Here is a 22,526-nt window from a genome sequence, read left to right as displayed (position 1 = left end):
ATCAGCACAGGTAGGTACATCAGAGGCCAGCAGAACTTAATGACTTGACTAAAGAATGTGAAAAGGATCAAACAGCTATACAGGACATCATATAACAAACTTCGCAAAGTTAATTTACTATACAACAGAAGCATTCATGGAAGCTTAAACTGCAAAAATGAAAGAAGTAAAAGATAGTTGAATTAAATTGCCCTAATCTCACAACTAATTTAAATAACTATTTGTTTGCAATGATTATACTGGACCAAAATTGAGCCCATATTATCTAAATAAAGTCTACTTCAATAAAGAAGATATTCTCTCAGTGTTCCTCCGTCACTTATGTTCTTCTTTCACAATAGCACCAGGTGAATAGGCTTGACAAATGGTCATCACTATTCACAAGAGACAAAACATATTTACATAATTTTTACAAAATATCCAAAAGTCCAGGAAAATGACAAGCCATTAAAAGAAGTTAAAAAATAGTTACAGTGCATAAGAACATAAGAATTAGGAACAGGAGTAGGCTGTCTAGCCCCTGGAGCCTGCTCCGCCATTCAACAAGATCATGGCTGATCTGGCCGTGGACTCAGCTCCACTTACCCGCCCGCTCCCCATAACCCTTAATTCCCTTATTGGTTAAAAATCTATGTATCTGTGAGTTGAATACATTCAATGAGCTAGCCTCAACTGCTTCCTTGGGCAGAGAATTCCACAGAGTCACAACCCTCTGGGAGAAGAAATTCCTTCTCAACTCGGTTTTAAATTGGCTCCCCTGTATTTTGTGCCCCCTAGTTCTAGTCTCCCCGATCAGTGGAAACAACCTCTCTGCCTCTATCTTGTCTATTCCTTTCATTATTTTAAATGTTTCTATAAGATCACCTCTCATCCTTCTGAACTCCAACGAGTAAAGACCCAGTCTACTCAATCTATCATCATAAGGTAACCCCCTCATCTCCGGAATCAGCCTAGTGAATCGTCTCTGTACCCCCTCCAAAGCCAGTATATCCTTCCTTAAGTAAGGTGACCAAAACTGCACGCAGTACTCCAGGTGCGGCCTCACCAATACCCTATACAGTTGCAGAAGGACCTCCCTGCTTTTGTACTCCATCCCCCTCGCAATGAAGGCCAACATTCCATTCGCCTTCCTGATTACCTGTTGCACCTGCAAACTAACTTTTTGGGATTCATGCACAAGGACCCCCAGGTCCCTCTGCACCGCAGCATGTTGTGGTGCACCGCAGCAAGTGGTGACCATTTGTCAAGCCTATTCACTTGGTGCTATTGTGAAAGAAGAATATAAGTGACGGAGGAACACTGAGAGAATATCTTCTTTATTGAAGTAGACTTTATGTAGAGAATATGGGCTCAATTTTGGTCCAGTATAATCATTGCAAACCTGAGGTTTAAAACCTGAGGTCGATCGCACCGGGAGGCCACTCAGCCAGCGATAGGGGTGGGCATCGGGTCCCACACACACAGCAGCTGCAGCACGCACAGAGAGGCTGGGGGTGAGGAGCTACTGCACGTGCGTGGACACTCCACTGCGCATGTGCAGACGTCCCGCCACTGTTTTTAGTGCAGGACGCTGGCTCCGCCCCCAACCCGACTGGCCACGCTGCGCGAAGACCGAGGAGAGGCCGGAAATCGGCCAAAGTGGGGAGCGATTTTTTTTTTCGGTGCACATATCAACGGAGAAAAGCGCCGCATCTTCGGTAATGCGCTGAAAAAAGGGTTGTGCCAAATTTGAGCCCCTAGTCACTGAGATGAAAGTGTGATATTCAATACAGAGAGGTAGCTTTATTTTCTTAGTGATTCTTATCAGCTTGTTACAGTTGTCTGTTAAGTTGTCAGTGGTGCTTTTTGAACTTTGTTGGCGCAAGGAAAAATTGGCTACATTTGGCACCCATTATACGCTTTCCAACATGTTACTGTTTTGTTTCCTTGCATCCCATTTGCTTATAACTTGTGTTCTTCTCGCTCTGATGTAGGTGATGCTCTGAAACAAAGGTTTTCCAACTTTTCTGTCCAGGTGATTCTTTCATCATCATCATAGGCAGTCCCTCGGAATCGAGGAAGACTTGCTTCCACTCTTTAAAAATAAGTCCTTAGGTGACTGAACAGTCCAATATGAGAACCACAGTTCCTGTCACAGGTGGGACAGATAGTCGTTGAGGGAAAGGGTGGGTGGGACTGGTTTGCCGCATGCTCTTTCTGCTGCCTGCACTTGATCTCTCCATGCTCTCGGCGATGAGACTTGAGGTGTTCAGCGCCTTCCCGGATGCACTTTTTCCACTTGGGGTGGTCTTTGGCCAGGGACTCCCAGGTGTCAGTGGGGATATTGCACTTTATCAGGGAGGCTTTGAGGGTGTCCTTGTAATGTTTCCTCTGCCCACCTTCGGCTCATTTGCCGGGAAGGAGTTCCGAGTAGAGCACTTGCTTTGGGAGTCTCGTGTCTGGCATGCGAACAATGTGGCCTGCCCAGCGGAGCTGATCAAGTGTGGTCAGTGCTTCAATGCTGGGGATGATGGCCTGGTTGAGGACGATAACGTTGGTGCGTCTGTCCTTCCAGAGGATTTGTCGGATCTTGCGGAGACATCGTTGGTGGTATTTCTCCAGTGTGACTTCAGGTGTCTAATGTACATGGTCCATGTCTCAGCCATACAGGAGGGTGGATATTACTACAGCCCTGTAGACCATGAGCTTGATGGCAGATTTGAGGGCCTGGTCGTCGAACACTTTTTTCCTCAGGTGGCTGAAGGCTGTACTGGCGCACTGGAGGTGGTGTTGAATCTCGTCGTCAATGTATGCTCTTGTTGATAAGAGGCTCCCGACGTATGGGAAATGGTCCACGTTGTCCAGGGCTGCACCATGGATCTTGATGACTCTGGGTCGGTGCTGTGCGGCGGGGACAGGTTGGTGGAGGTTTGTCTTACGGATGTTTGCATGCTTCTAGTGACTCAGTATATATTGACACACACTGTCCTTACTTCCAAAGGGTAGTGCCAACTAATCAAGGAAAACAGTGCTATTATACCACAAAAAGTATTTTATTAGTAGATACAGCAATATAAATGATCTGGTGAGTAAACAAAAACAGAAAAGTACAGAAATTTAATAAGATGGGCAGAAATCTGATGAACTGTCCACGATGGCTCGTGTGAAGCATAAGCACTGCTGAATGGCCTGTTCCTGTGATGTAAATTCTATGTAACTTGGAATCTTCTCACATACTTATGGTTCAGGGATTCTTACTTGAAAGCCTTTGTTTTATATCTGTGCCTTATTCAGCCACCTCATTCTTCACCACTTCTTTCTTTGCCAACTTGTATGTCTTATTCTGCCACTCCTATAAAGCATTGTTATTGCTCTCTTCTACTTAATGCGCTTTAGCACAAGAAGATGCAGTATATCAGAAATTTATTTTTTTATAGCACTAGCTGGAAGTTTGTGGAGTAGTGTTTGGATTCTTGTCTACCTGCCAGAAAGTGCCTCAGTTAATTTCTGCATTTCACAGAATGTCCATTGCTTCAGAAGTTGCCATGTGTGTAGGACTTGAAGAGGAAATTCTACATCTGGGAAGGGTTATTGTCCAGTAACTTTAGGAGAATCTTTGAAAAACCTGGTGCAAGAGCTATCTTAAGTGCTAAGATTCTTAATAAAGTACAGGAGCAGAGATATATAGATCTAAGGTTTTCTTTGAGCCATATCAAAACTGGTTACAAGAGCTGGATACTCTCCGACGAATGGCTTTTTTCCTGACTTCTCAAAGCTTCCCAAATGTCTGCAAGGTCCAAGTCAGGAGTGCGATGGAATACTCATCATTCACCTGAATGGATGTAGCTGCAACATCACTTGGGAAGCTCAAGACCATCCAGGATATAGTAGTTTGCGTGATTGGCGCCCCTGCCATTGGACTCAATAACTACTTTCTTTGTCACCAGAGCACTTGTGGCTGCAGTACAATCTTCAGAATGTATTGCAACAACTCAACAAGGTTACTTTGACAGCACGTTACTTCTCAGTGATCTCTACCACAGAGGAGGACAAGGGCAACAATATCATGGGGACACCATCAGCTCTAAGATTCCTCCTAATTGCTCGCCATCCTGACTTGGACATGTATCGCTGTTCCTTCCTTGTCAGTGGATCAATATCTTGGAATTCTGTACCTATCACCATTGTGGCAGTAGTATAACCAAAATGATGGCAGAGGTTTAAGGAGATGGCACACACTATCTTCTCAGTACAACTAGGGATAGGCAATAAATATGGCCTTGCCAGTGTTGTCCATATCCTGCAAACAAATTTCTAAAAAATGATGTTTGAGAACCGTTTATTTTTTAATCTGTTCTGCCTTTGCACACTATTTTCAAAGATTAAAACATGTCACTGTTGCTGCTTCTGATGCAGAGGTTATTAATAACAACATTTAGATTAATTTAAGTGGACAGCACCTTAATAAGCTTCTGGGCAACTGATGCAAGTAGTGCTGTAATTTAAGAGTACCATCGTTACCTGTGTTTCTGAAGAGTTGACAGTGCTGTTCCGTTTGGTGTGTGGCAGGCTGAACAGACATCAGTACCTGTAATATGTTTCTTCATTACCAAATAAATGATTGTTGCTATAAAAAGACTAGTCCATTGCAAGCATTTGGCAAATAATCCTTGTATTCAGATGGGTTTAGAAAATTTAGGAAGGTTTTGATTTTATAGAATTTTTTAATGATATTTTAGCATATAATGGAAACTATCCTGACCTCATTGAAATAAACTCAAGCTTCACTGGTTTAGGGACAGATTAAAGTTGCAGAGTGTGATTTAAAAAAAAAAGAAGGTTTTTCCTCTGCTGCTCTGCTGTCTACCAAGGAAGCCATTATAAAATGTGGTTTGTGGTTTTGAAACACATTGGGCTCAATTTTCCCCAAAGCCGGTTTTTGGCGGATTGCCAGAGTTACGCCCATTTTTCTAGGCCACTGCTCCAAAAATAAATGTGCCAAGTTTCCCCGTTCTATTCTCTGTTCTGTAACCTGGGGGGTGGGGGGGGAGCCTAATGTCCGCGCCGAAAAAACGTTGCTGCTCCTTCTGCGCATGTGCGAAAAAAAAGACGTTTTTGACGTGATTCCTTTGCGCAGTACAGCTCCCGGACTGCAATCGGCCATTTTTAAAGAGCCAATTGTGTGTGTGAGAACTTTAGTTATCATTGGAAAAATCGGAACTGCAATTCAAGATGCAACGCGGCGCAAGGACCAAGAATTTCTTACAGGATGAAGTGGAGGCACTAGTTACTGTGATTGAGGGCAGATGGCAGGAGTTGGACACTAGCAGAGGTCACAAAAAAGTTTCACCCAAAGAAACCCAAACAAACGCTGGAACCAACTTGCAGAAGATTACTGTGCAATAGTGACCACCTCGAGGTCTGGAGACCAGTGCAAAAAGAAGTGGCAGGACCTTGGTCGAGTAGTTGGTGTAAGTAATCTTTTCATTTTTCAATGGAATTGCAATTGTAAATGTGACCATCTGTATATGACTCACCCAGGAGAAAGACACCCTCCCTTTAAAAAGTTATATTTTCATCTTTGCAGAGGAAAGAGGCACACAATAAACGAAAAAGAACTCGAACAGGAGGAGACCCGGCAAATCTGCACACACTGACACCCTTGGAAGAGAGGGTCGCTGCTTTGATGGGTCCTGCCTGGAGAAAAGCGACCACCCCTGCACAAGCTGGGCCCACACTCAAGGGAGAGGGAAGTCCTGCAAATTCCACAGTTTTTGTTCAGCCATGAACTCATTGAATGGCGGTGCAGGCTCGAAGGGTCGAATGGCCTATTTCTGCACCTATTTTCTATGTTTCTATGTTTCTATGATTCATGGGATTGTCTCCGTCAGCTACGCTTCGGTTGATGCAATGTGCTATCATTCATTGTGGTCTTTCAAATCAGCCTGCTGACTGCGCTGTGTGAGCTTACTCATAGAAACATAGAAATTTACAGCGCAGAAGGAGGCCATTTCGGCCTATCATGTCTGTGCCGGCCGACAAAGAGCCACACAGCCCTTGGTCAGCAGCCCTAAAGGTTACATATAAACCTATGAACAATGACAGAAAGGCAAAGAGCACCCACCTCACCCAGTCCGCCTCACACAACTGCGACACCCCTTGTACTGAAACATGCTACACTTTACCCCAACTGGAGTCATGTGATCTCCTGGGAGAGGCAAAAACCAGATTAAAAATTCAGGCCAATTTAGGGAGAAAAAATCTGGGAAAATTCCTCTCCGACCCATCCAGGTGATCGAAACTAATCTAGGAGATCACCCTGGCCGTATTCTATTCCCTGCAGTACTTAGCATTATATCTGCGCCGTCCAACAAAAGTGGAGTGTATTAGGGATGGTTTTCTCGACCAATATGTCGAGGAACCAACCAGAGAGCTGGCCATCCTAGACTGGGTGATGTGCAATGAGAAGGGACTAATTAACAATCTTGTTGTGCGAGGCCCCTTGGGGAAGAGTGACCATAATATGGTAGAATTCTTTATTAAGATGGAGAGTGACACAGTTAATTCAGAAACTAGGGTCCTGAACTTAAGGAAAGGTAACTTTGATATGAGGCGCGAATTGGCTAGATTAGACTGGCAAATGATACTGAAAGGGTTGATGGTGGATAGGCAATGGCAAACCTTTAACGATCATATGGACGAACTTCAACAATTATACATCCCTGTCTGGAGTAAAAATAAAACGGGGAAGGTAGCTCAACCGTGGCTAACAAGGGAAATTAAGGATAGTGTTAAATCCAAGGAAGAGGCGTACAAATTAGCCAGAAAAAGTAGTAAGCCGGAGGACTGGGGGAAATTTAGAAGACAGCAGAGGAGGACAAAGGGTTTAAGTAAGAGGGGGGAAATAGAGTATGAGAGGAAGCTTGCCGGAAACATAAAAAATGACTGCAAAAGCTTCTATAGATATGTGAAGAGAAAAAGATCAATGAAGACAAACGTTGGTCCCTTGCAGTCGGATTCGGATGAATTTATAATGGGGAACAAAGAAATGGCAGACCAATTGAACAAGTACTTTGGTTCTGTCTTCACAAAGGAAGACACAAATAACCTTCCGGATATACTAGGCGTTGAAGGTCTAGTGAGAAGGAGGAACTGAAGGATATCCTCATTAGGCGGGAAATTGTGTTCGGGAAATTGATGGGATTGAAGGCCGATAAATCCCCAGGGCCTGATAGTCTACATCCCAGAGTACTTAAGGAAGTGGCCCTAGAAATATTGGATGCATTGGTGATAATTTTCCAGCAGTCTATCGACTCTGGATCAGTTCCCATGGACTGGAGGGTTGCTAATGTAACACCACTTTTTTTAAAAAAAGGAGGGAGACAGAAAATGGGTAACTATAGACCAGTTAGCCTGACATCAGTAGTGGGGAAGATGTTGGAATCAATCATTAAGGATGAAATAGCAGCACATTTGGAAAGCAGTGATAGGATTGGTCCAAGTCAGCATGGATTTATGAAGGGGAAATCATGCTTGACAAATCTTCTGGAATTTTTTGAGGATGTAACTAGTAGAGTGGACAGGGTAGAACCAGTGGATGTGGTGTATTTGGACTTTCAAAAGGCTTTTAACAAGGTCCCACACAAGAGATTGGTGTGCAGAATCAAAGCACATGGGATTGGGGGTAATGTACTGACGTGGATAGAGAACTGGTTGGCAGACATGAAGCAGAGAGTCAGGATTAACGAGTCCTTTTCAGAATGGCAGGCAGTGACTAGTGGAGTGCCGCAGGGCTCAGTGCTGGGACCCCAGCTGCACTCCCTCATGAGCAAGAACGTCCTTCCTCAGATTAGGAGACCAAAACTGAACACAATATTCCAGGTGAGACCTCACCAAAGCCCTGTACAACTGCAGTAAGACCTCCCTGCTTCTATATTCAAATCCCCTTGCTATGAAGGACAACATACCATTAACCGCCTTCACCGCCTGCTGAACCTGCATGCCAACTTTCAATGACTGATGAACCATGACACCCAGATCTCGTTGCACCTCCCCTTTTCCTAAATTGCCACCATTCAGATAATATTCTGCCTTCGTATTTTTGCCCCTAAAATGGATAACCTCACATTTATCCACATTATACTGCATCTGCCATGCATTTGCCTACTCACCTAACCTGTCCAAGTCACCCTGCAGCCTCTTGGCGTCCTCCTCACAGCTCACACCGCCACCCAGTTTAGTGTCATCTGCAAACTTGGAGATATTACACTCAATTCCTTCATCTAAATTGTTAATGTATATTGTAAAGAGCTGGGGCCCCAGAAGTGAGCCCTGCGGCACTTCACTAGTCACTGTCTGCCATTCTGAAAAGGACCCGTTTATCCCGACTCTCTGCTTCCTGTCTGCTAACCAGTTCTCTATCCACGTCAGTACATTACCCCCAATACCATGTGTTTTGATTTTGAACATCAATCTCTTGTGCGAGACCTTGTCAAAAGCCTTTTGAAAGTCCAAATACACCATATCCACTGGTTCTCCCTTGTCCACTCTGCTAGTTACATCCTCACAAAATTCCAGAAGATTTGTCAAGCATGATTTCACTTTCATAAATCCATGCTGACTTGGACCGATCCTATGCAAATGGTATGTTGGCCTTTATAGCTAGGGGATTTGAATATAGAAGCAGGGAGGTCTTACTGCCAGTAGTATAGGGCCTTAGTGAGGCCTCACCTGGAATATTATGTTCAGTTTTGATCTTGTCTGAGGAACGACGTTCTTGCTATTGAGGGAGTGCAGCGAAGGTTCACCAGACTGATTGCAGGGATGGCTGGGCTGCCATATGAGGAGAGACTGGATCAACTGGGCCTTTATTCACTGGAGTTTAGAAGGATGAGAGGGGATCTCGTAGAAACTTACAAGATTCTGACGGGACTGGACAGGTTAGATGCGGGAAGAATGTTCCCGATGTTGGGGAAGTCCAGAACCAGGGGACATAGTCTTAGGATAAGGGGTAGGCCATTTAGGACTGAGATGAGGAGAAACTTCTTCACTCAGAGTTGTTAACCTGTGGAATTCCCTGCCGCAGAGAGTTGTTGATGCCAGTTCACTGGATATATTCAAGAGGGAGTTAGATATGGCTCTTATGGTTATGGGGATCAAGGGGTGTGGAGAGAAAGCAGGAAAAGGGTACTGAAGGAATGATCAGCCATGATCTTATTGAATGGCGGTGCAGGCTCGAAGGGCCGAATGGCCTACTCGTGCACCTCTTTTTCTATGTTTCTATGGTCCATTTGGAATAGTTGCCATTGAGCCTTCAGGCAGCAAAGCATTCACGGATGAGCTGCTGGTATAAGGCTTGAACAATCGTTGAAGGGGCATGACGGCCCATTCTCCTCCGCCGTCGTGCCCCGGGTTCAGGTAGTTGCATGGCTTCCTCGTTCTCTTCCTCCTCATCTGTATCTTCCTCCTCATCATCAGCCACTCTCACCTCAGGTGGGTCTTCTACTATCTGCTGCTGCTGACTTAAGATGGCTAAGTTGTGCAGCATGCAACACACAACAGTGAACTGACCGCCCATCTCGGGGCAGTATAGCAAGTCGCCTCCGGAATGGTCCAAGCATCGGAAACACTGTTTCAAGATGCCAATGGTCCTCTCTATTATGCTGCGCGTCGCAATGTGCGACATGTTGTATTCCCGGTCAGCTTCTGTCCGGGTTACGCGTAGTGGCGTCATGAGCGAGGCTGTACCCTTTGTCGCCCAGTAGCCAGCTCTGCCCTTCTGGCTGCTGCTGAAATGCACATTAATGGAGTGGAAGCCTTTTCTGTTCCTGTACATCACGGAATCCTCCAAAGGTGCTCGCAAGGCGATGTGGTTATAATCATTGCAGCCCTGTACTTTGGGGAAGCCAGCAATCCTGGAGAAGCCCACAGCCCTGTCACGCATTGCCTGGGCGGTCATGGGGAACTTTATGTAGTCATTCCTCCGGGCATATAGTGCAGCAGTCACCTGCCGAATGCAGACATGTGTTGTTTGTTGAGAAATGGTACACACATCCCCAGTTGTAGCTTGGAACGATCCAGTTGCATAGAATGAAAGTGCAGCTGTAACCTTCACTTCAACTGACAAAGCAGTCCTCCTGACGCTTCTAGATTGCAGGTCTGCTTTTACTAACTCACAGATCTCACTTACTACTTTGCAGAAACGCAGTCTTCTGACACAGTGTACATCACTCAGGTGCAAGTACGAATGCCTGTCTCAATATACCCGACATGGGTAAGGCCTCCTGCCCATCACCCTACATGCTCTGAGATTCCTCGTGCGATGAAGTCGAATCAGTTGTCTCCTCTGCAGCACCATCATATAGAAGGCTTGCACATTGTCAGTATTGCCCCCATGATTAAATTTTACATTTGCAAGAAGCTCAAAACGGCAGTCAGACAGGACAAGGTTGTTTGTTCTCTCTCCCTACAAGGTCTGTGGACCACACCCAGGTCTAAGCAGGCGCAATGATTGGGAACCCTCCTCTCCCCCCACCCCCCCCCCCACCCCGGTCTACATTTGATGTGTAGAGCAGGCTTCTGATGCGTTCCACAGCCCCCCACCCACCCGGGCTTGCTTTGATAGGTGGTGAGGGTTCTGATGCCCTCCATATGCCTTCCACCACCCCCTACCCCCCCCTTGGGCTTCTTTTGAAGCTGAGCCCAAGCCAGTGTGTCCGGGAAAGTATTAGATTCTGCCGGCCGACGCTCTGACCCTTGCACTGTTTGCGTGTCAGTTTTAAAAAAAAATTAAAACTTACAGAATTCCATCAAACTTCCATTTACTGCGTATTAAGATAAACAAATGTAATCTTTATTATGCATATTTAAGCCTTCACTCCCTCCAAAACTTCGCTGAAAATGATGTCTTTCTGCGCCGATTTTTCAATGCGCGCTGGTTTTTCTTAACTCTGCAGAAAGTTTTTTGGGAATGGTCACATACGCCGGCCTAGGGGAATTTTTCTTTGGGCAAACTTACATAATTGAGAAAAGCTGGCGCAGACATCAGGTTATGCCCCTTATGACCCAAAAAAACGAACCTAAAAAAAAAATCATAACTGAGTTACGCTGGCGTACATTCCTTGGGGAAACTTTAATTTTTTAACTTACGCCAAAAAAAGCGGCGGGCACCAAAAAAACGGCACAAATCACTGGGGAAAATTGAGCCCATTAGAATGGCAGTGTCCACTTAGCTTGTATTTACATTTTGGGTGGTGTTTTGTGAGACCATTTATATTGAAAGAAAACTATAATGGCTGTTGGGAAATTGAGTATTTTATATGTGGACAAGTACTTGCGTTGAAACAATTGTCTTCCTCATTTTTGCCATAAACAGTAAAGCAGAGGCCATTTCACTGAGGAGGGAAATAATGTGAAGCATTACATGTTTAGGAAATTAATGTGCTGAGTGATTATACAATCTTCCCTTGCATCAGTGTATACTTGTGCAGTTATACCTGTACTGCCCATTTATATTGGTGTAAAATAAGCAGATTATTTATAGCTGAAAGAGCCCTAGTTCTGCATTTTGCATTGTTAGTGAGACACTTGGAAATAGGCATTACTTGGATTTTGCACCACTTGCAAGAAACTTTCTAGGTCTGTTTAATGTCAATGATTTTAATGATAGAAAAAGTGATAGTGGGTTAGTCAGCTGTTTTTTTTTAAATATAAAAAAAATATCACCAACCACTGGAGGCTAGTCAGCAGAGCTCTGTTGATTTATGTCTCCGCACAGGGCTTTGTTTAGTCTGTGGTTGGTGTGAGCATTGCAGTTCCAGGCTTTCCCCTCTTCCACTAAAACTTGTACTTGTGTCAAATCAGTATTGCTACACGTTAAGGCTGCATTTACATTACAAGTTTAGCGTTGATTCAAAATAGTTTCAGTTTCATACTAGTGCTAAAATTGTGTACTCCAAATGGATGTTAAAACCCAAGCTGGCATCAAAGTAGAGTAAGACTCCCTCCTCCAGCGAGTATCATTCCACTTTGCTCTGGTGTCTGGTTAGGCCTTGACTCTAGATTTAGCCTGTATTTATACCATGACTGCAGTGACAGTGTGATGCAAAACCACTTTGCATTGATGTTATAGTTGTAGTGTGATGTGCCTTAAGTCTACTGAAAGTACACTTTTTCTAAAATCATGGTACAAATGGTTTGCGGTACTGCATAGGAATCTTGTTTTGCACATCAAGCATAGTAGGCACACTATGGTCTGATTAAAGTGTAAACAGCAAGACTAATCAATGCCATAGGCTTTGTGTGGATTTTTTTGTATGCTGATATGGCAAAATCATTTTTTAAATACCATCTTGCATTACATTAAAGATTAATGTGTTCAAGAGGCATGGTCATTTAAAAAATAACATGCTGTGTAGCTTGCAGGGCTTCATTCTGTTTTGTTTTATTTTATTTTATTTAATCCCTGTTAATGTCACATTCATGTTATTGTGTTTCTCCCCTTTGGGAAAATTATTAATCTTAATTGGGATTTGAAGGTAAAGAACTGTCTACTGGCTCAAACTCTTTGTAAGAGCCCAACTCTGTCTTTTGCCTTGTGTTCTTAAAAACTAAAGTAGCTATTTGAAAATGTTTTCTGAATGAGTTCCAGTGAAATTTTTAATGCAATTTTGCTTTTAAAAAGGTTTTCAACAATCATGCTTTATTAATCACAATTGTGGTTTGATTAATTTATTTAATCATATGTTTGGCATTTTTAATGCTTCTTTGCAATCATTCATATTTTAAAATATTGCCTTGTCTTAGGAAAAGAACGAGTGTTCAATACCCCTCTCTGTGAGCAAGGTATTGTGGGATTTGGAATTGGTGTAGCAGTTACAGGAGCCACAGCCATTGCAGAAATACAGTTTGCAGACTACATCTATCCAGCCTTTGATCAGGTATGTAATTGCTATCCGAGTGAATTACTGAACACCTAGAAACTTAGAATTCCTGCAGATTTACTATTTTTCTTTCTGTTTCAACGTGACATTTCAAAACCTATTTCAGTTAACCATATAACTCTCTAAAGCATGCTAGCTAGATGCAAACTTAGGGCTAGAAATTGATCGCCTTTTTTAACGATAAAAAGTATTCACCTAAATTGGCCAAAGTTGTGTGCCGGCGGTTTTGAAATACTGCTGAAAAGCACCCAGAAAAATACGACCGCTTAAAATTGGCCGTTCAGCGCACCCGTAGTTAGGAAGAAAAAAAAAATGCCTGAGACAACCCTGTGTTGCAGCCCCAGAAACAGTGGTACGCATGAAGACCTGCAAAAAAGTAAGTTAAAGTTTTTATTTTTTTAATTCTTTTTCAGCTATTCGCTAGATAAGTGTTTTGTGAATGTTTTGAGATTTTTTTTTACATTTTTTGTTTTTTGCAATTTATTTTTGTGTTTTCCCTCCTCCCAGGGCCTGTCTTTTTAGTGGTAATCGGCCTCAGGCTAAAGTTGGCGAGGACTGCGGTTTCCACTGCGAATCCTCGTGCAATGTTGATTTTTACCGTCGGGCGCATTTTGTTGCCAATTTTACCCCATTAAAAAATAGCGGTATTTTTTGCCGAAAAGTGCCAAAGAAAAAAAAACTGCCGCCACCAAAAGACCAATTTCGAGCCCATAACATTTAATGATGCTTTTATTGTCTATTCAGGTGACCTTCCAGCACAATAATGAAACTACTTTCTTACAAAACTGAATCTGGTGAGAATGGGTACTGTAAAGCAGATTCAGGGATCAAGTGGTATTCATGAGCACAGTTAAGCTCTGCCATATTTATGACTGAAATTTAATGATATGAACATTTCCTCCTCTTATTCAGCCATGTCTCCCCATTATACTACTTGTGTTTTATACCTTACACTTGTGGTACTATCCAACTGCTTGCCTTTTAATTTCGAAAAAAATTGCATTCAGGGTGGGCCACTTTTTTGTTTTTGATTCCTGTCCATTTCATGCAGCAGTTGAGGTAAATTGACAACAGAAAATGCCCTATAGCTGTATATACAGTTGACCACATGCACTTTTTTAATGCTGTATTGGGTTGTGAAATATGCTGTGTTTTGTGGTTCCTAATTTTCCCCTTTAAAGGATGGTAACTCAAAGGAAGTAAAATTGGAACAAAACATAGCATATTGTATAAAAGCAAAATTGAAAGGTCAAAGATGAATTAATTTTTCCAAATTTGCGTTATTTTTTTCCCCAGTATCTATTTCAATAGACTTTGGGATTAACTTTTTCACAACTTTCATTTCATTGCATTGTATAATACTGTAATAGAGAAATGAGCACAGCCTCTGATAAAGAGCACTCACAAAAAAGCCACTTGTAAACAGAACGTTCACTGAGCTTTTTTTGTGAATTAACGGGCCCAGGTTTCGGGCCGTGCCTAGAACGGCGCAGCCCTGACCTGGACGCCCATTTTTCACGCCACAAAGTGCACTTAAATAAACCTTTCAGATGCTCCGGCTCCTTGCAGGTCCTCTGGCCCTCGGCGTGGCGCAGCACGAGCTGTGGGGGCCGGAGCTAGGTCCCTGCGCTGAAAACAATGCCGGGACTTCTGCACATGCGCGCTACAGTAGGCGCGCATGTGCAGTAGCTCCAGGCACCCAAAACTGTGTGGGAGGGGCCGGAAGCACGCAGCCCCTAGCCCTGGCCGAATGGCCTCACTGGGGCTGCGTGCATAAGGCTCCTCCCACACCCAGCTCCTGCTTCTTCCCGACCCGACTCCCGCTCTCCCCCGGACCCGACCCTCCCTCCCTCCCTTCCTCCCTCCCACCACCCTCCCACCACCACCCCGACTCGACCCGCGCTCCCGACCCCCCCACCCGGACCTGACCTCCTGACCCGAACCGACCCCCCCCCCCCCCCCCCCCCGGGACCGGCTCCAACCCGCGCTCCCCCCGGACCCGACGCCACCTACCTGTAAATCTGGTGCTGGGGATGGGCCCTGCCCGAAGTCTTGGGCCCAGCCGCCGGGCCCGGCCCATTCAGCCTCCTCCTCCCCCCTTCTCCTCCTCTCCCCTTCCCCTCCTCCCTCCCTTCCCCTCCTCCCCCCCTTCTCCTCCTCCCCCCCCTCTCCCCTTCCCTTCCTCCCCCCCTTCTCCTCCCCCCTTCTCCTTCTCCTCCTCCCCCCCTTCCCCTTCTCCCCCCCTTCCCCTTCCCCTTCTTCCCCCCTTCCCCTTCTCCTCCTCCCCCCTTCCCCTTCTCCTCCTCCCCCCCTTCCCCTTCTCCTCCTCCCCCTTCCCCTTCTTCCCCCCTTCCCCTCCCCCATCCCTCCCCCTCTGCCTCCCTCCCTCCCCTCCCCCTGCCACACCCTCTCCCTCTACCCCCCTCCTTCCCCCTCCCCTCACTGTCAAAAACACAGAGAGTGAGAGACACACAGACAGAGAGATAGAGACACTGACAGAGACACACTGTGGGGGGGGGGGGGGGGCGGTATCCCAGCATGCTGTTGGAGGGCTCCCGGTGCTGCAGTCGGTAAGTAGAAAATGTTTTATTTATTGATTAAAAAAAAATTATTTCTTATTAATTTTTTTTGATTGATTTATTGGTTGATTTATTGATGTTTTTATCATTATTATTGATGATGGCTCTTTATTTGTAAAACTGAAGTGTTTAATGTTTGTAAACTTCCCTTTAAACCCCCCCCCCCATTCCCTAAGCCTGATTTGTAACCTACGCCTGATTTTCTAAAGTGTAGACAAGGTTTTTTTCGAGCGTACCAAAATCTTCACTTACTCCATTCTAAGTTAGTTTGGAGTAAGTTTTCACTGCCGAAACTTTGAAAACAGGCGTAAGTGGCCGGACACGCCCCCTTTTGAAAAAAAAATTCTGTTTCAAAGTGAAACTGTTCTAACTGACTAGAACTGGAGCAAACTAAATGCCGAGAATTTGAATTTCTAAGATACTCCGTTCTACACCAGTTGCTCCAAAATTGCATTTTGCAATCGAATTTTGGCTCTCTTGGGACCCATATTCTGCGCCCAGAACGTGAAACAACATGCAACGCCGCGGATTGCGTTACTGTCGTACTTTTGGCACTCCCTGCCATGCACAGAATAGCGACAGGTCAAACCTGTCGGTGCAGCCCTGCCAGCAGCGGTATGAAGACCTGCAAAAAAAGTAAGTTTAAAGTTTTTATTAAATTATTTTTCAGCGATTTAATAGGTAAGGGTTTTGTGAATGTTTTTTGCAATTTTTTTTTGTTTAGTTTTTTCCCCCCTCCCAAGGCCCCTCTCGCACTGCTACCGGCCCCGAACTAAAGTTGCCAAAACTTGCGGTTTGCGCCACAAATCCTTGTGCAATGCTGACTTTACCGACGTAAAGGACAAAACTTATACCTAAAGACGGTATAACCGTCTTTCACCGACAAACGAAAATCTAGCCCTTTGAAGGATGTATGAAGGAGTGAGGAAAACATTGAGTGAATTTTTTTAATGCACTTTTATGAATACAATTTTTTAAGCACGTTTAACCCCTATACTAGAAGCCTTATTTGCTCAAGTGGATGGGCTGGAAGTGCAGATCTATATCATGGCTACAGGCTGCATAGCTTTCCATGTCACTCAAATCACCTTTTTAGTTTTCATCCCAATCAGCGGTCATCTGAAACATTAAAAAAATCAGCACCCAACTGGTACTGAATATCCCAGGCTTGGATGCTCCTTATTGCCTCTGAAGACTGAAGAAAAAGTTGAGTATTTGGAACATTATGGAGCTCATTGCTGCTGCAGGCTTGCAGCTGTGGAGGCAAGTTTCCAGCTCTACCTCTTGGCTTTGAATGGTGAAGGTGCATGTTAAAGAATTGATGAAACTTGCAGTATCTGATCTACTGCCAAACTTTAGACTGCAAAAATAAAAGCAGAAAATGCTATAAACACACAGCAATTAAGTCAACATCAGAGAGAAAAAAGATGGGTTAATGCTTTCGACAGTCTCCTTTTTCAGAACTGGCAAATAAAATATCAAGCATTTTAATAGTATCAAAAAAAATCAATTTATTAAAAAAAAAGGGACGAGGAAAATACATCTGAACAGCAGACATAGCAATCTGAAATGGGGAGGTTAATGGGTCTGTAGTCTCCAACAACTAGCTTTTGGAAACAAATATTAGTGTTTCTGCGGCTGCAACCGAGACTCCAGGATGGTATGTTGCCTCCCTGGTGCAAGGGCCATAGATGTCTCGGAGCGGCTGCAGGACATTTTGGAGGGGGAGGGTGCACAGCCAGTTGTCATGGTGCATATAGGTACCAACGATATAGTAAAAAACGGGATGAGGTCCTACAAGCTGAATGTAATTAAATTGAGCTAGGAGTTAAATTAAAAAGTAGGACCTCAAAGGTAGTAATCTCAGGATTGCTACCAGAGCTACGTGCTAGTCAGAGCAGGAATCGCAGGATAGCTCAGATGAATACGTGGCTTGAAGAGTGGTGCAAAAGGGAGTGATTCAAATTCCTGGGACATTGGAACCGGTTCTGGGGGTGGTGGGACCAGTACAAACCAGACGGTCTGCACCTGGGCAGGACCGGAACCAATGTCCTAGGGGGAGTGCTGTTGGGGAGGGGTTAAACTAATATGATGGGGATGGGAACCTATGCAGGGAAACAGAGGGAAATAGAATGGGGGCAGAAGCAAAAGCTAGAAAGAAGAAAAGAAAAAGTGGAGGGCAGAGAAACCCAAGGCAAAATTCCAAAAGGGCAAAGTGTGTTAAAAAGACAAGTTTGAAGGCTCTGTGCCTCAATGCGAGGAGTATTCATAATAAGATGGACGAATTAACTGCACAGGCAGCAATTAATGAATATGATATAATTGGCATCACGGAGACATGGCTCCAGGGTGACCAAGGCTGGGAGCTCAACATCCAGGGGTATTCAACATTCAGGAAGGATAGACAACATGTTCAGCCATGAACTCATTGAATGGCAGTGCAGGCTCGAAGGGTCGAATGGCCTACTCCTGCACCTATTTTCTATGTTTCTATAAAGGAAAAGGAGGTGGGGTAGCGTTGCTGGCTAAAGAGGAAATTAACGCAACAGTAAGGAAGGATATTACCTTGGATGATGTGGAATCTGTATGGGTGGAGCTGCGGAATACCAAAGGGCAGAAAACGCTAGTGGGAGTTGTGTACAGACCACCAAACAGTAGTAGTGAGGTTGGGGACAGCACCAAACAAGAAATTAGGGATATGTGCAATAAAGGTACAGCAGTTATCATGGGCGACTTTAATCAACATATAGATTGGGGCGAACCAAACTGGTAGCAATACGGCGGAGGGGGATTTCCTGGAGTGTATTAGGGATAGTTTTTGAGACCAATATGTCGAGGAACCAACTTAGAGGGCTGGCCATCATAGACTGGGTGATGTGTAATGAGAAAGGACGAATTAGCAATCTTGTTGTGCGAGGCCCCTAAGGTAAGAGTGACCATAATATGGTAGAATTCTTTATTAAGGTGGAGAGTGACACAGTTAATTCAGAGACGAGGGTCCTGAACTTAAGGAAAGGTAACTTCGATGGTATGAGACGTGAATTGGCTAGAATAGACTGGCGAATAATACTTAAAGGGTTACCGGCGGATAGGCAATGGCAATCATTTAAAGATCACATGGATGAACTTCAGCAATTATGCATCCCTGTCTGGAGTAAAAATAAAATGGGGAAGGTGGCTCAACCGTGGCTAACAAGAGAAATTAAGGATAGTGTTAAATCCAAGGAAGAGGCATATAAATTGGCCAGAAAAAGCAGCAAACCTGAGAACTGGGAGAAATTTAGAATTCAGCAGAGGAGGACAAAGGGTTTAATTAGGAGGGGGAAAATAGAGTATGAGAGGAAGCTTGCTGGGAACATAAAAACTGACTGCAAAAGTTTCCATAGATATGTGAAGAGAAAAAGATTAGTGAAGACAACGTAGGTCCCTTGCAGTCAGATTCAGGTGAATTTATAATGGGGAACAAAGAAATGACAGACCAGTTGAACAAATACTTTGGTTCTGTCTTCACGAAGGAAAACACAAATAACCTTCCAGAAATACTAGGGGGCTGAGGGTCTAGCGAGAAGGAGGAACTGAAGTAAATCCTTATTAGGCGGGAAATTGATGGGGATTGAAGGCCGATAGATCCCCCGGGTCTGATAGTACTTCAGGAAGTGGCCCTCGAAATAGTGGATGCATTAGTGATCATTTTCCAACAGTCTATCGCCTCTGGATCAGTTCCTATGGACTGGAGGGTAGCAAATGTAACACCACTTTTTAAAGAGTGTAGGGAGAGAGAAAACGGGTAATTATAGAACGGTTAGCCTGACATCAGTAGTGGGGAAAATGTTGGAATTAATTATTAAAAATGAAATGCAGCGCATTTGGAAAGCAGTGACAGGATCAGTCCAAGTCAGCATGGATTTATGAAAGGGAAATCATGCTTGACAAATCTTCTGGAATTTTTTGAGGATGTAACTAGTAGAGTGACAAGGGAGAACCAGTGGATGTGGTGTATTTGGACTTTCAAAAGGCCTTTGACGAGGTCCCACACATGAGATTGGTGTGCAAAATTAAAGCACATGGTATTGGGGGTAATGTACTGATATGGATAGAGAATTGGTTGGCAGACAGGAAGAAGAGAGTCAGGATAAACGGGTCCTTTTCAGAATGCCAGGCAGTGACTAGTGGGGTGCCGCAGGGCTCAGTGCTGGGACCCCAGCTGTTTTCAATACACGTTAATGATTTAAATTAAGGAATTGAGTGTAATATTTCCAAGTTTAGAAACATAGGGCCGAAGTTTCCACACGATAAAAAACGGGCGCCCCTCTGAGCTGGGCGCCCATTTTTCGCGCCTAAAAAATAACGCGCTATTCTCGAGCGCCTTGCAGCTCCATGTCTGCCTGGCACGGCGTGCAGGGGGTGGAGCCTACCACTCGCGCCGATTTTGTAAGTGGGAGGGGGCGTTTAAATTAGTTTTTTTCCTGCCGGCAACCCTGCGCGGGCGCGTTGGAGCATTCGCGCACGCACAGTGTGAAGGAAACATTGGCACTCGGCCATTTTTGTAGTTCTTTGTAGCTGTTTAATTTTTGAACATTTTTTCATAAAAGCACATTGCCATCAGCACATCAGCACTGAGGCTTCTTGCAGCAGTGAGAAAGCTGCAGGAAGTCTCAGAAGTTGAGCAGCCATTCCCGACGGAGCCGTCGGGAATGGCTGCTCAACTTCTGAGACTTCCTGCAGCTTTCTCACTGTCTCCTCCCCGCCCGCCGTCTGGAGCGGCTACCTCCGCACCCCCCCCCCCAGCTGCGGTCGGGCGGTCGGTCGGTCAGTCCCGCACTCCCTCCCTCCCTCCCTCCTGCCCGCCCGCCGTCGGGAACGGCTTCCTCCTCCCCCCCCTGCCGTCGGGAACGAACGAACGAACTTGTGAGGCTGGCTGAAGCACTTTCACACAGGTAGGAAGATGGTTTATTTAATCTTTTCTTTGCTTATAAATTTTTATTCAGGTTGGATTTATTTGTATAATATTTGTGGAAGTATAAATAAGGATTTATTGTAGAATTTATTGACTTCCCTTCCCCCCCCCCCCCCCCCACCTCGTTCTGGACGCCTAATTTGTAACCTGCGCCTGATTTTTTAATGTGTAGAACAGGTTTTTTCAGTTCTACAAAAATCTTCACTTGCTCCATTCTAAGTCAGTTTGGAGTACGTTTTCACTGTGGAAACTTTGAAATCAGGCGTCAGTGGCCGGACGCGCCCCCTTTTGAAGAAAAAATTCTGTTCCAAAGTGGAACTGTTCTAACTGACTAGAACTGCAGAAAAAAAAATGTGGAGAATTACGATTTCTAAGATAGTCCGTTCTCCAACAGTTGCTCCTAAAAATCAGGCGCAAATCATGTGGAAACTTGGGCCCAATGAAACATAGAAAATACGTGCAGGAGTTGGCCATTCGGTCCTTCGAGCCTGTATCCATTCAATGAGTTCATGGCTGAACATGCAACTTCAGTATCCCATTCTTGCTTTCTCGCCATACCCCTTGATCCCCCGAGTAGTAAGCACTACATCTAACTCCTTTTTGAATATATTTAGTGAATTGGTCTCAACAACTTTCTGTGGTAGAGAATTCCACAGGTTCACCACTCTCTGGGTGAAGAAGTTTCTCCTCATCTCGGTCCTAAATGGCTTTCCGCTTATCCTTAGACTGTGACCCCTGGTTCTGGACTTCATTGGGAACATTCTTCCTGCATCTAACCTGTCTAAACCCGTCAGAATTTTAAACGTTTCTATGAGATCCCCTCTCATTCTTCTGAACTCCAGTGAATACAAGCCCAGTTGGTCCAGTCATTCGTGATATGTCAGTCCCGCCATCTCGGGAATCAGTCTGATGAACCTTCGCTGCACTCCCTCAATAGCAAGAATGTCCTTCCTCAAGTTAGGAGACCAAAACTGTACACAATACTCCAGGTGTGGCCTCACCAAGGCCCTGTACAACTGTAGTAACACCTCCCTGCCCCTGTACTCAAATCCCCTCGCTATGAAGGCCAACATGCCATTTGCTTTCTTAACCGCCTGCTGTACCTGCATGCCAACCTTCAATGACTGATGTACCATGACACCCAGGTCTCGTTGCATCTCCCCTTTTCCTAATCTGTCACCATTCAGATAATAGTCTGTCTCTCTGTTTTTACCACCAAAGTGGATAACCTCACATTTATCCACATTATACTTCATCTGCCATGTATTTGCCCACTCACCTAACCTATCCAAATCGCTCTGCAGCCTCATAGCATCCTCCTCGCAGCTCACACTGCCACCCAACTTAGTGTCATCCGCAAATTTGGAGATACTACATTTAATCCCCTCGTCTAAATCATTAATGTACAATGTAAACAGCTGGGGCCCCAGCACAGAACCTTGCGGTACCCCACTAGTCACTGCCTGCCATTCTGAAAAGTCCCCATTTACTCCTACTCTTTGCTTCCTGTCTGCCAACCAGTTCTCAATCCACGTCAGCACACTACCCCCAATCCCATGTGCTTTAACTTTGTACATTAATCTCTTGTGTGGGACCTTGTCGAAAGCCTTCTGAAAGTCCAAATACACCACATCAACTGGTTCTCCCTTGTCCACTCTACTGGAAACATCCTCAAAAAATTCCAGAAGATTTGTCAAGCATGATTTCCCTTCACAAATCCATGCTGACTTGAATCTATCATGTCACCTCTTTCCAAATGCGCTGCTATGACATCCTTAATAATTGATTCCATCATTTTACCCACTGCCAATGTCAGGCTGACCGGTCTATAATTCCCTGTTTTCTCTCCCTCCTTTTTTAAAAAGTGGGGTTACATTGGCTAACCTCCACTCCATAGTAACTGATCCAGAGTCTATGGAATGTTGGAAAATGACTGTCAATGCATCCGCTATTTCCAAGGCCACTTCAAGTACTCTGGGATGCAGACCATCAGGCCCTGGGGATTTATCGGCGTTCAATCCCATCAATTTCCCCAACACAATTTCCCGACTAATAAGGACTTCCCTCAGT

General features: G+C 44.7%; 1 protein-coding gene across 2 annotated transcripts in view; it reads left to right on the top strand.

The window, feature by feature from the left end:
• The window catches only part of bckdhb (branched chain keto acid dehydrogenase E1 subunit beta), a 541,209-nt gene that overhangs the window by 67,429 nt on the left and 451,254 nt on the right, over positions 1 to 22,526 (top strand). For both annotated transcript variants that reach the window (XM_070885573.1, XM_070885572.1), the window contains exon 4: positions 12,784 to 12,917. In XM_070885573.1, coding sequence (XP_070741674.1) covers positions 12,784 to 12,917 — 134 coding nt within the window. The remainder of the gene's footprint in view (positions 1 to 12,783; positions 12,918 to 22,526) is intronic.

This window comes from Pristiophorus japonicus, chromosome 7 (assembly GCF_044704955.1).
Source record: "Pristiophorus japonicus isolate sPriJap1 chromosome 7, sPriJap1.hap1, whole genome shotgun sequence".
In the NCBI taxonomy this organism is placed as follows: Eukaryota; Metazoa; Chordata; class Chondrichthyes; family Pristiophoridae; genus Pristiophorus; species Pristiophorus japonicus.
The sequence above is the reverse complement of the archived record's forward strand: the minus strand, read 5'-3'. Positions and strand labels throughout refer to the sequence as shown.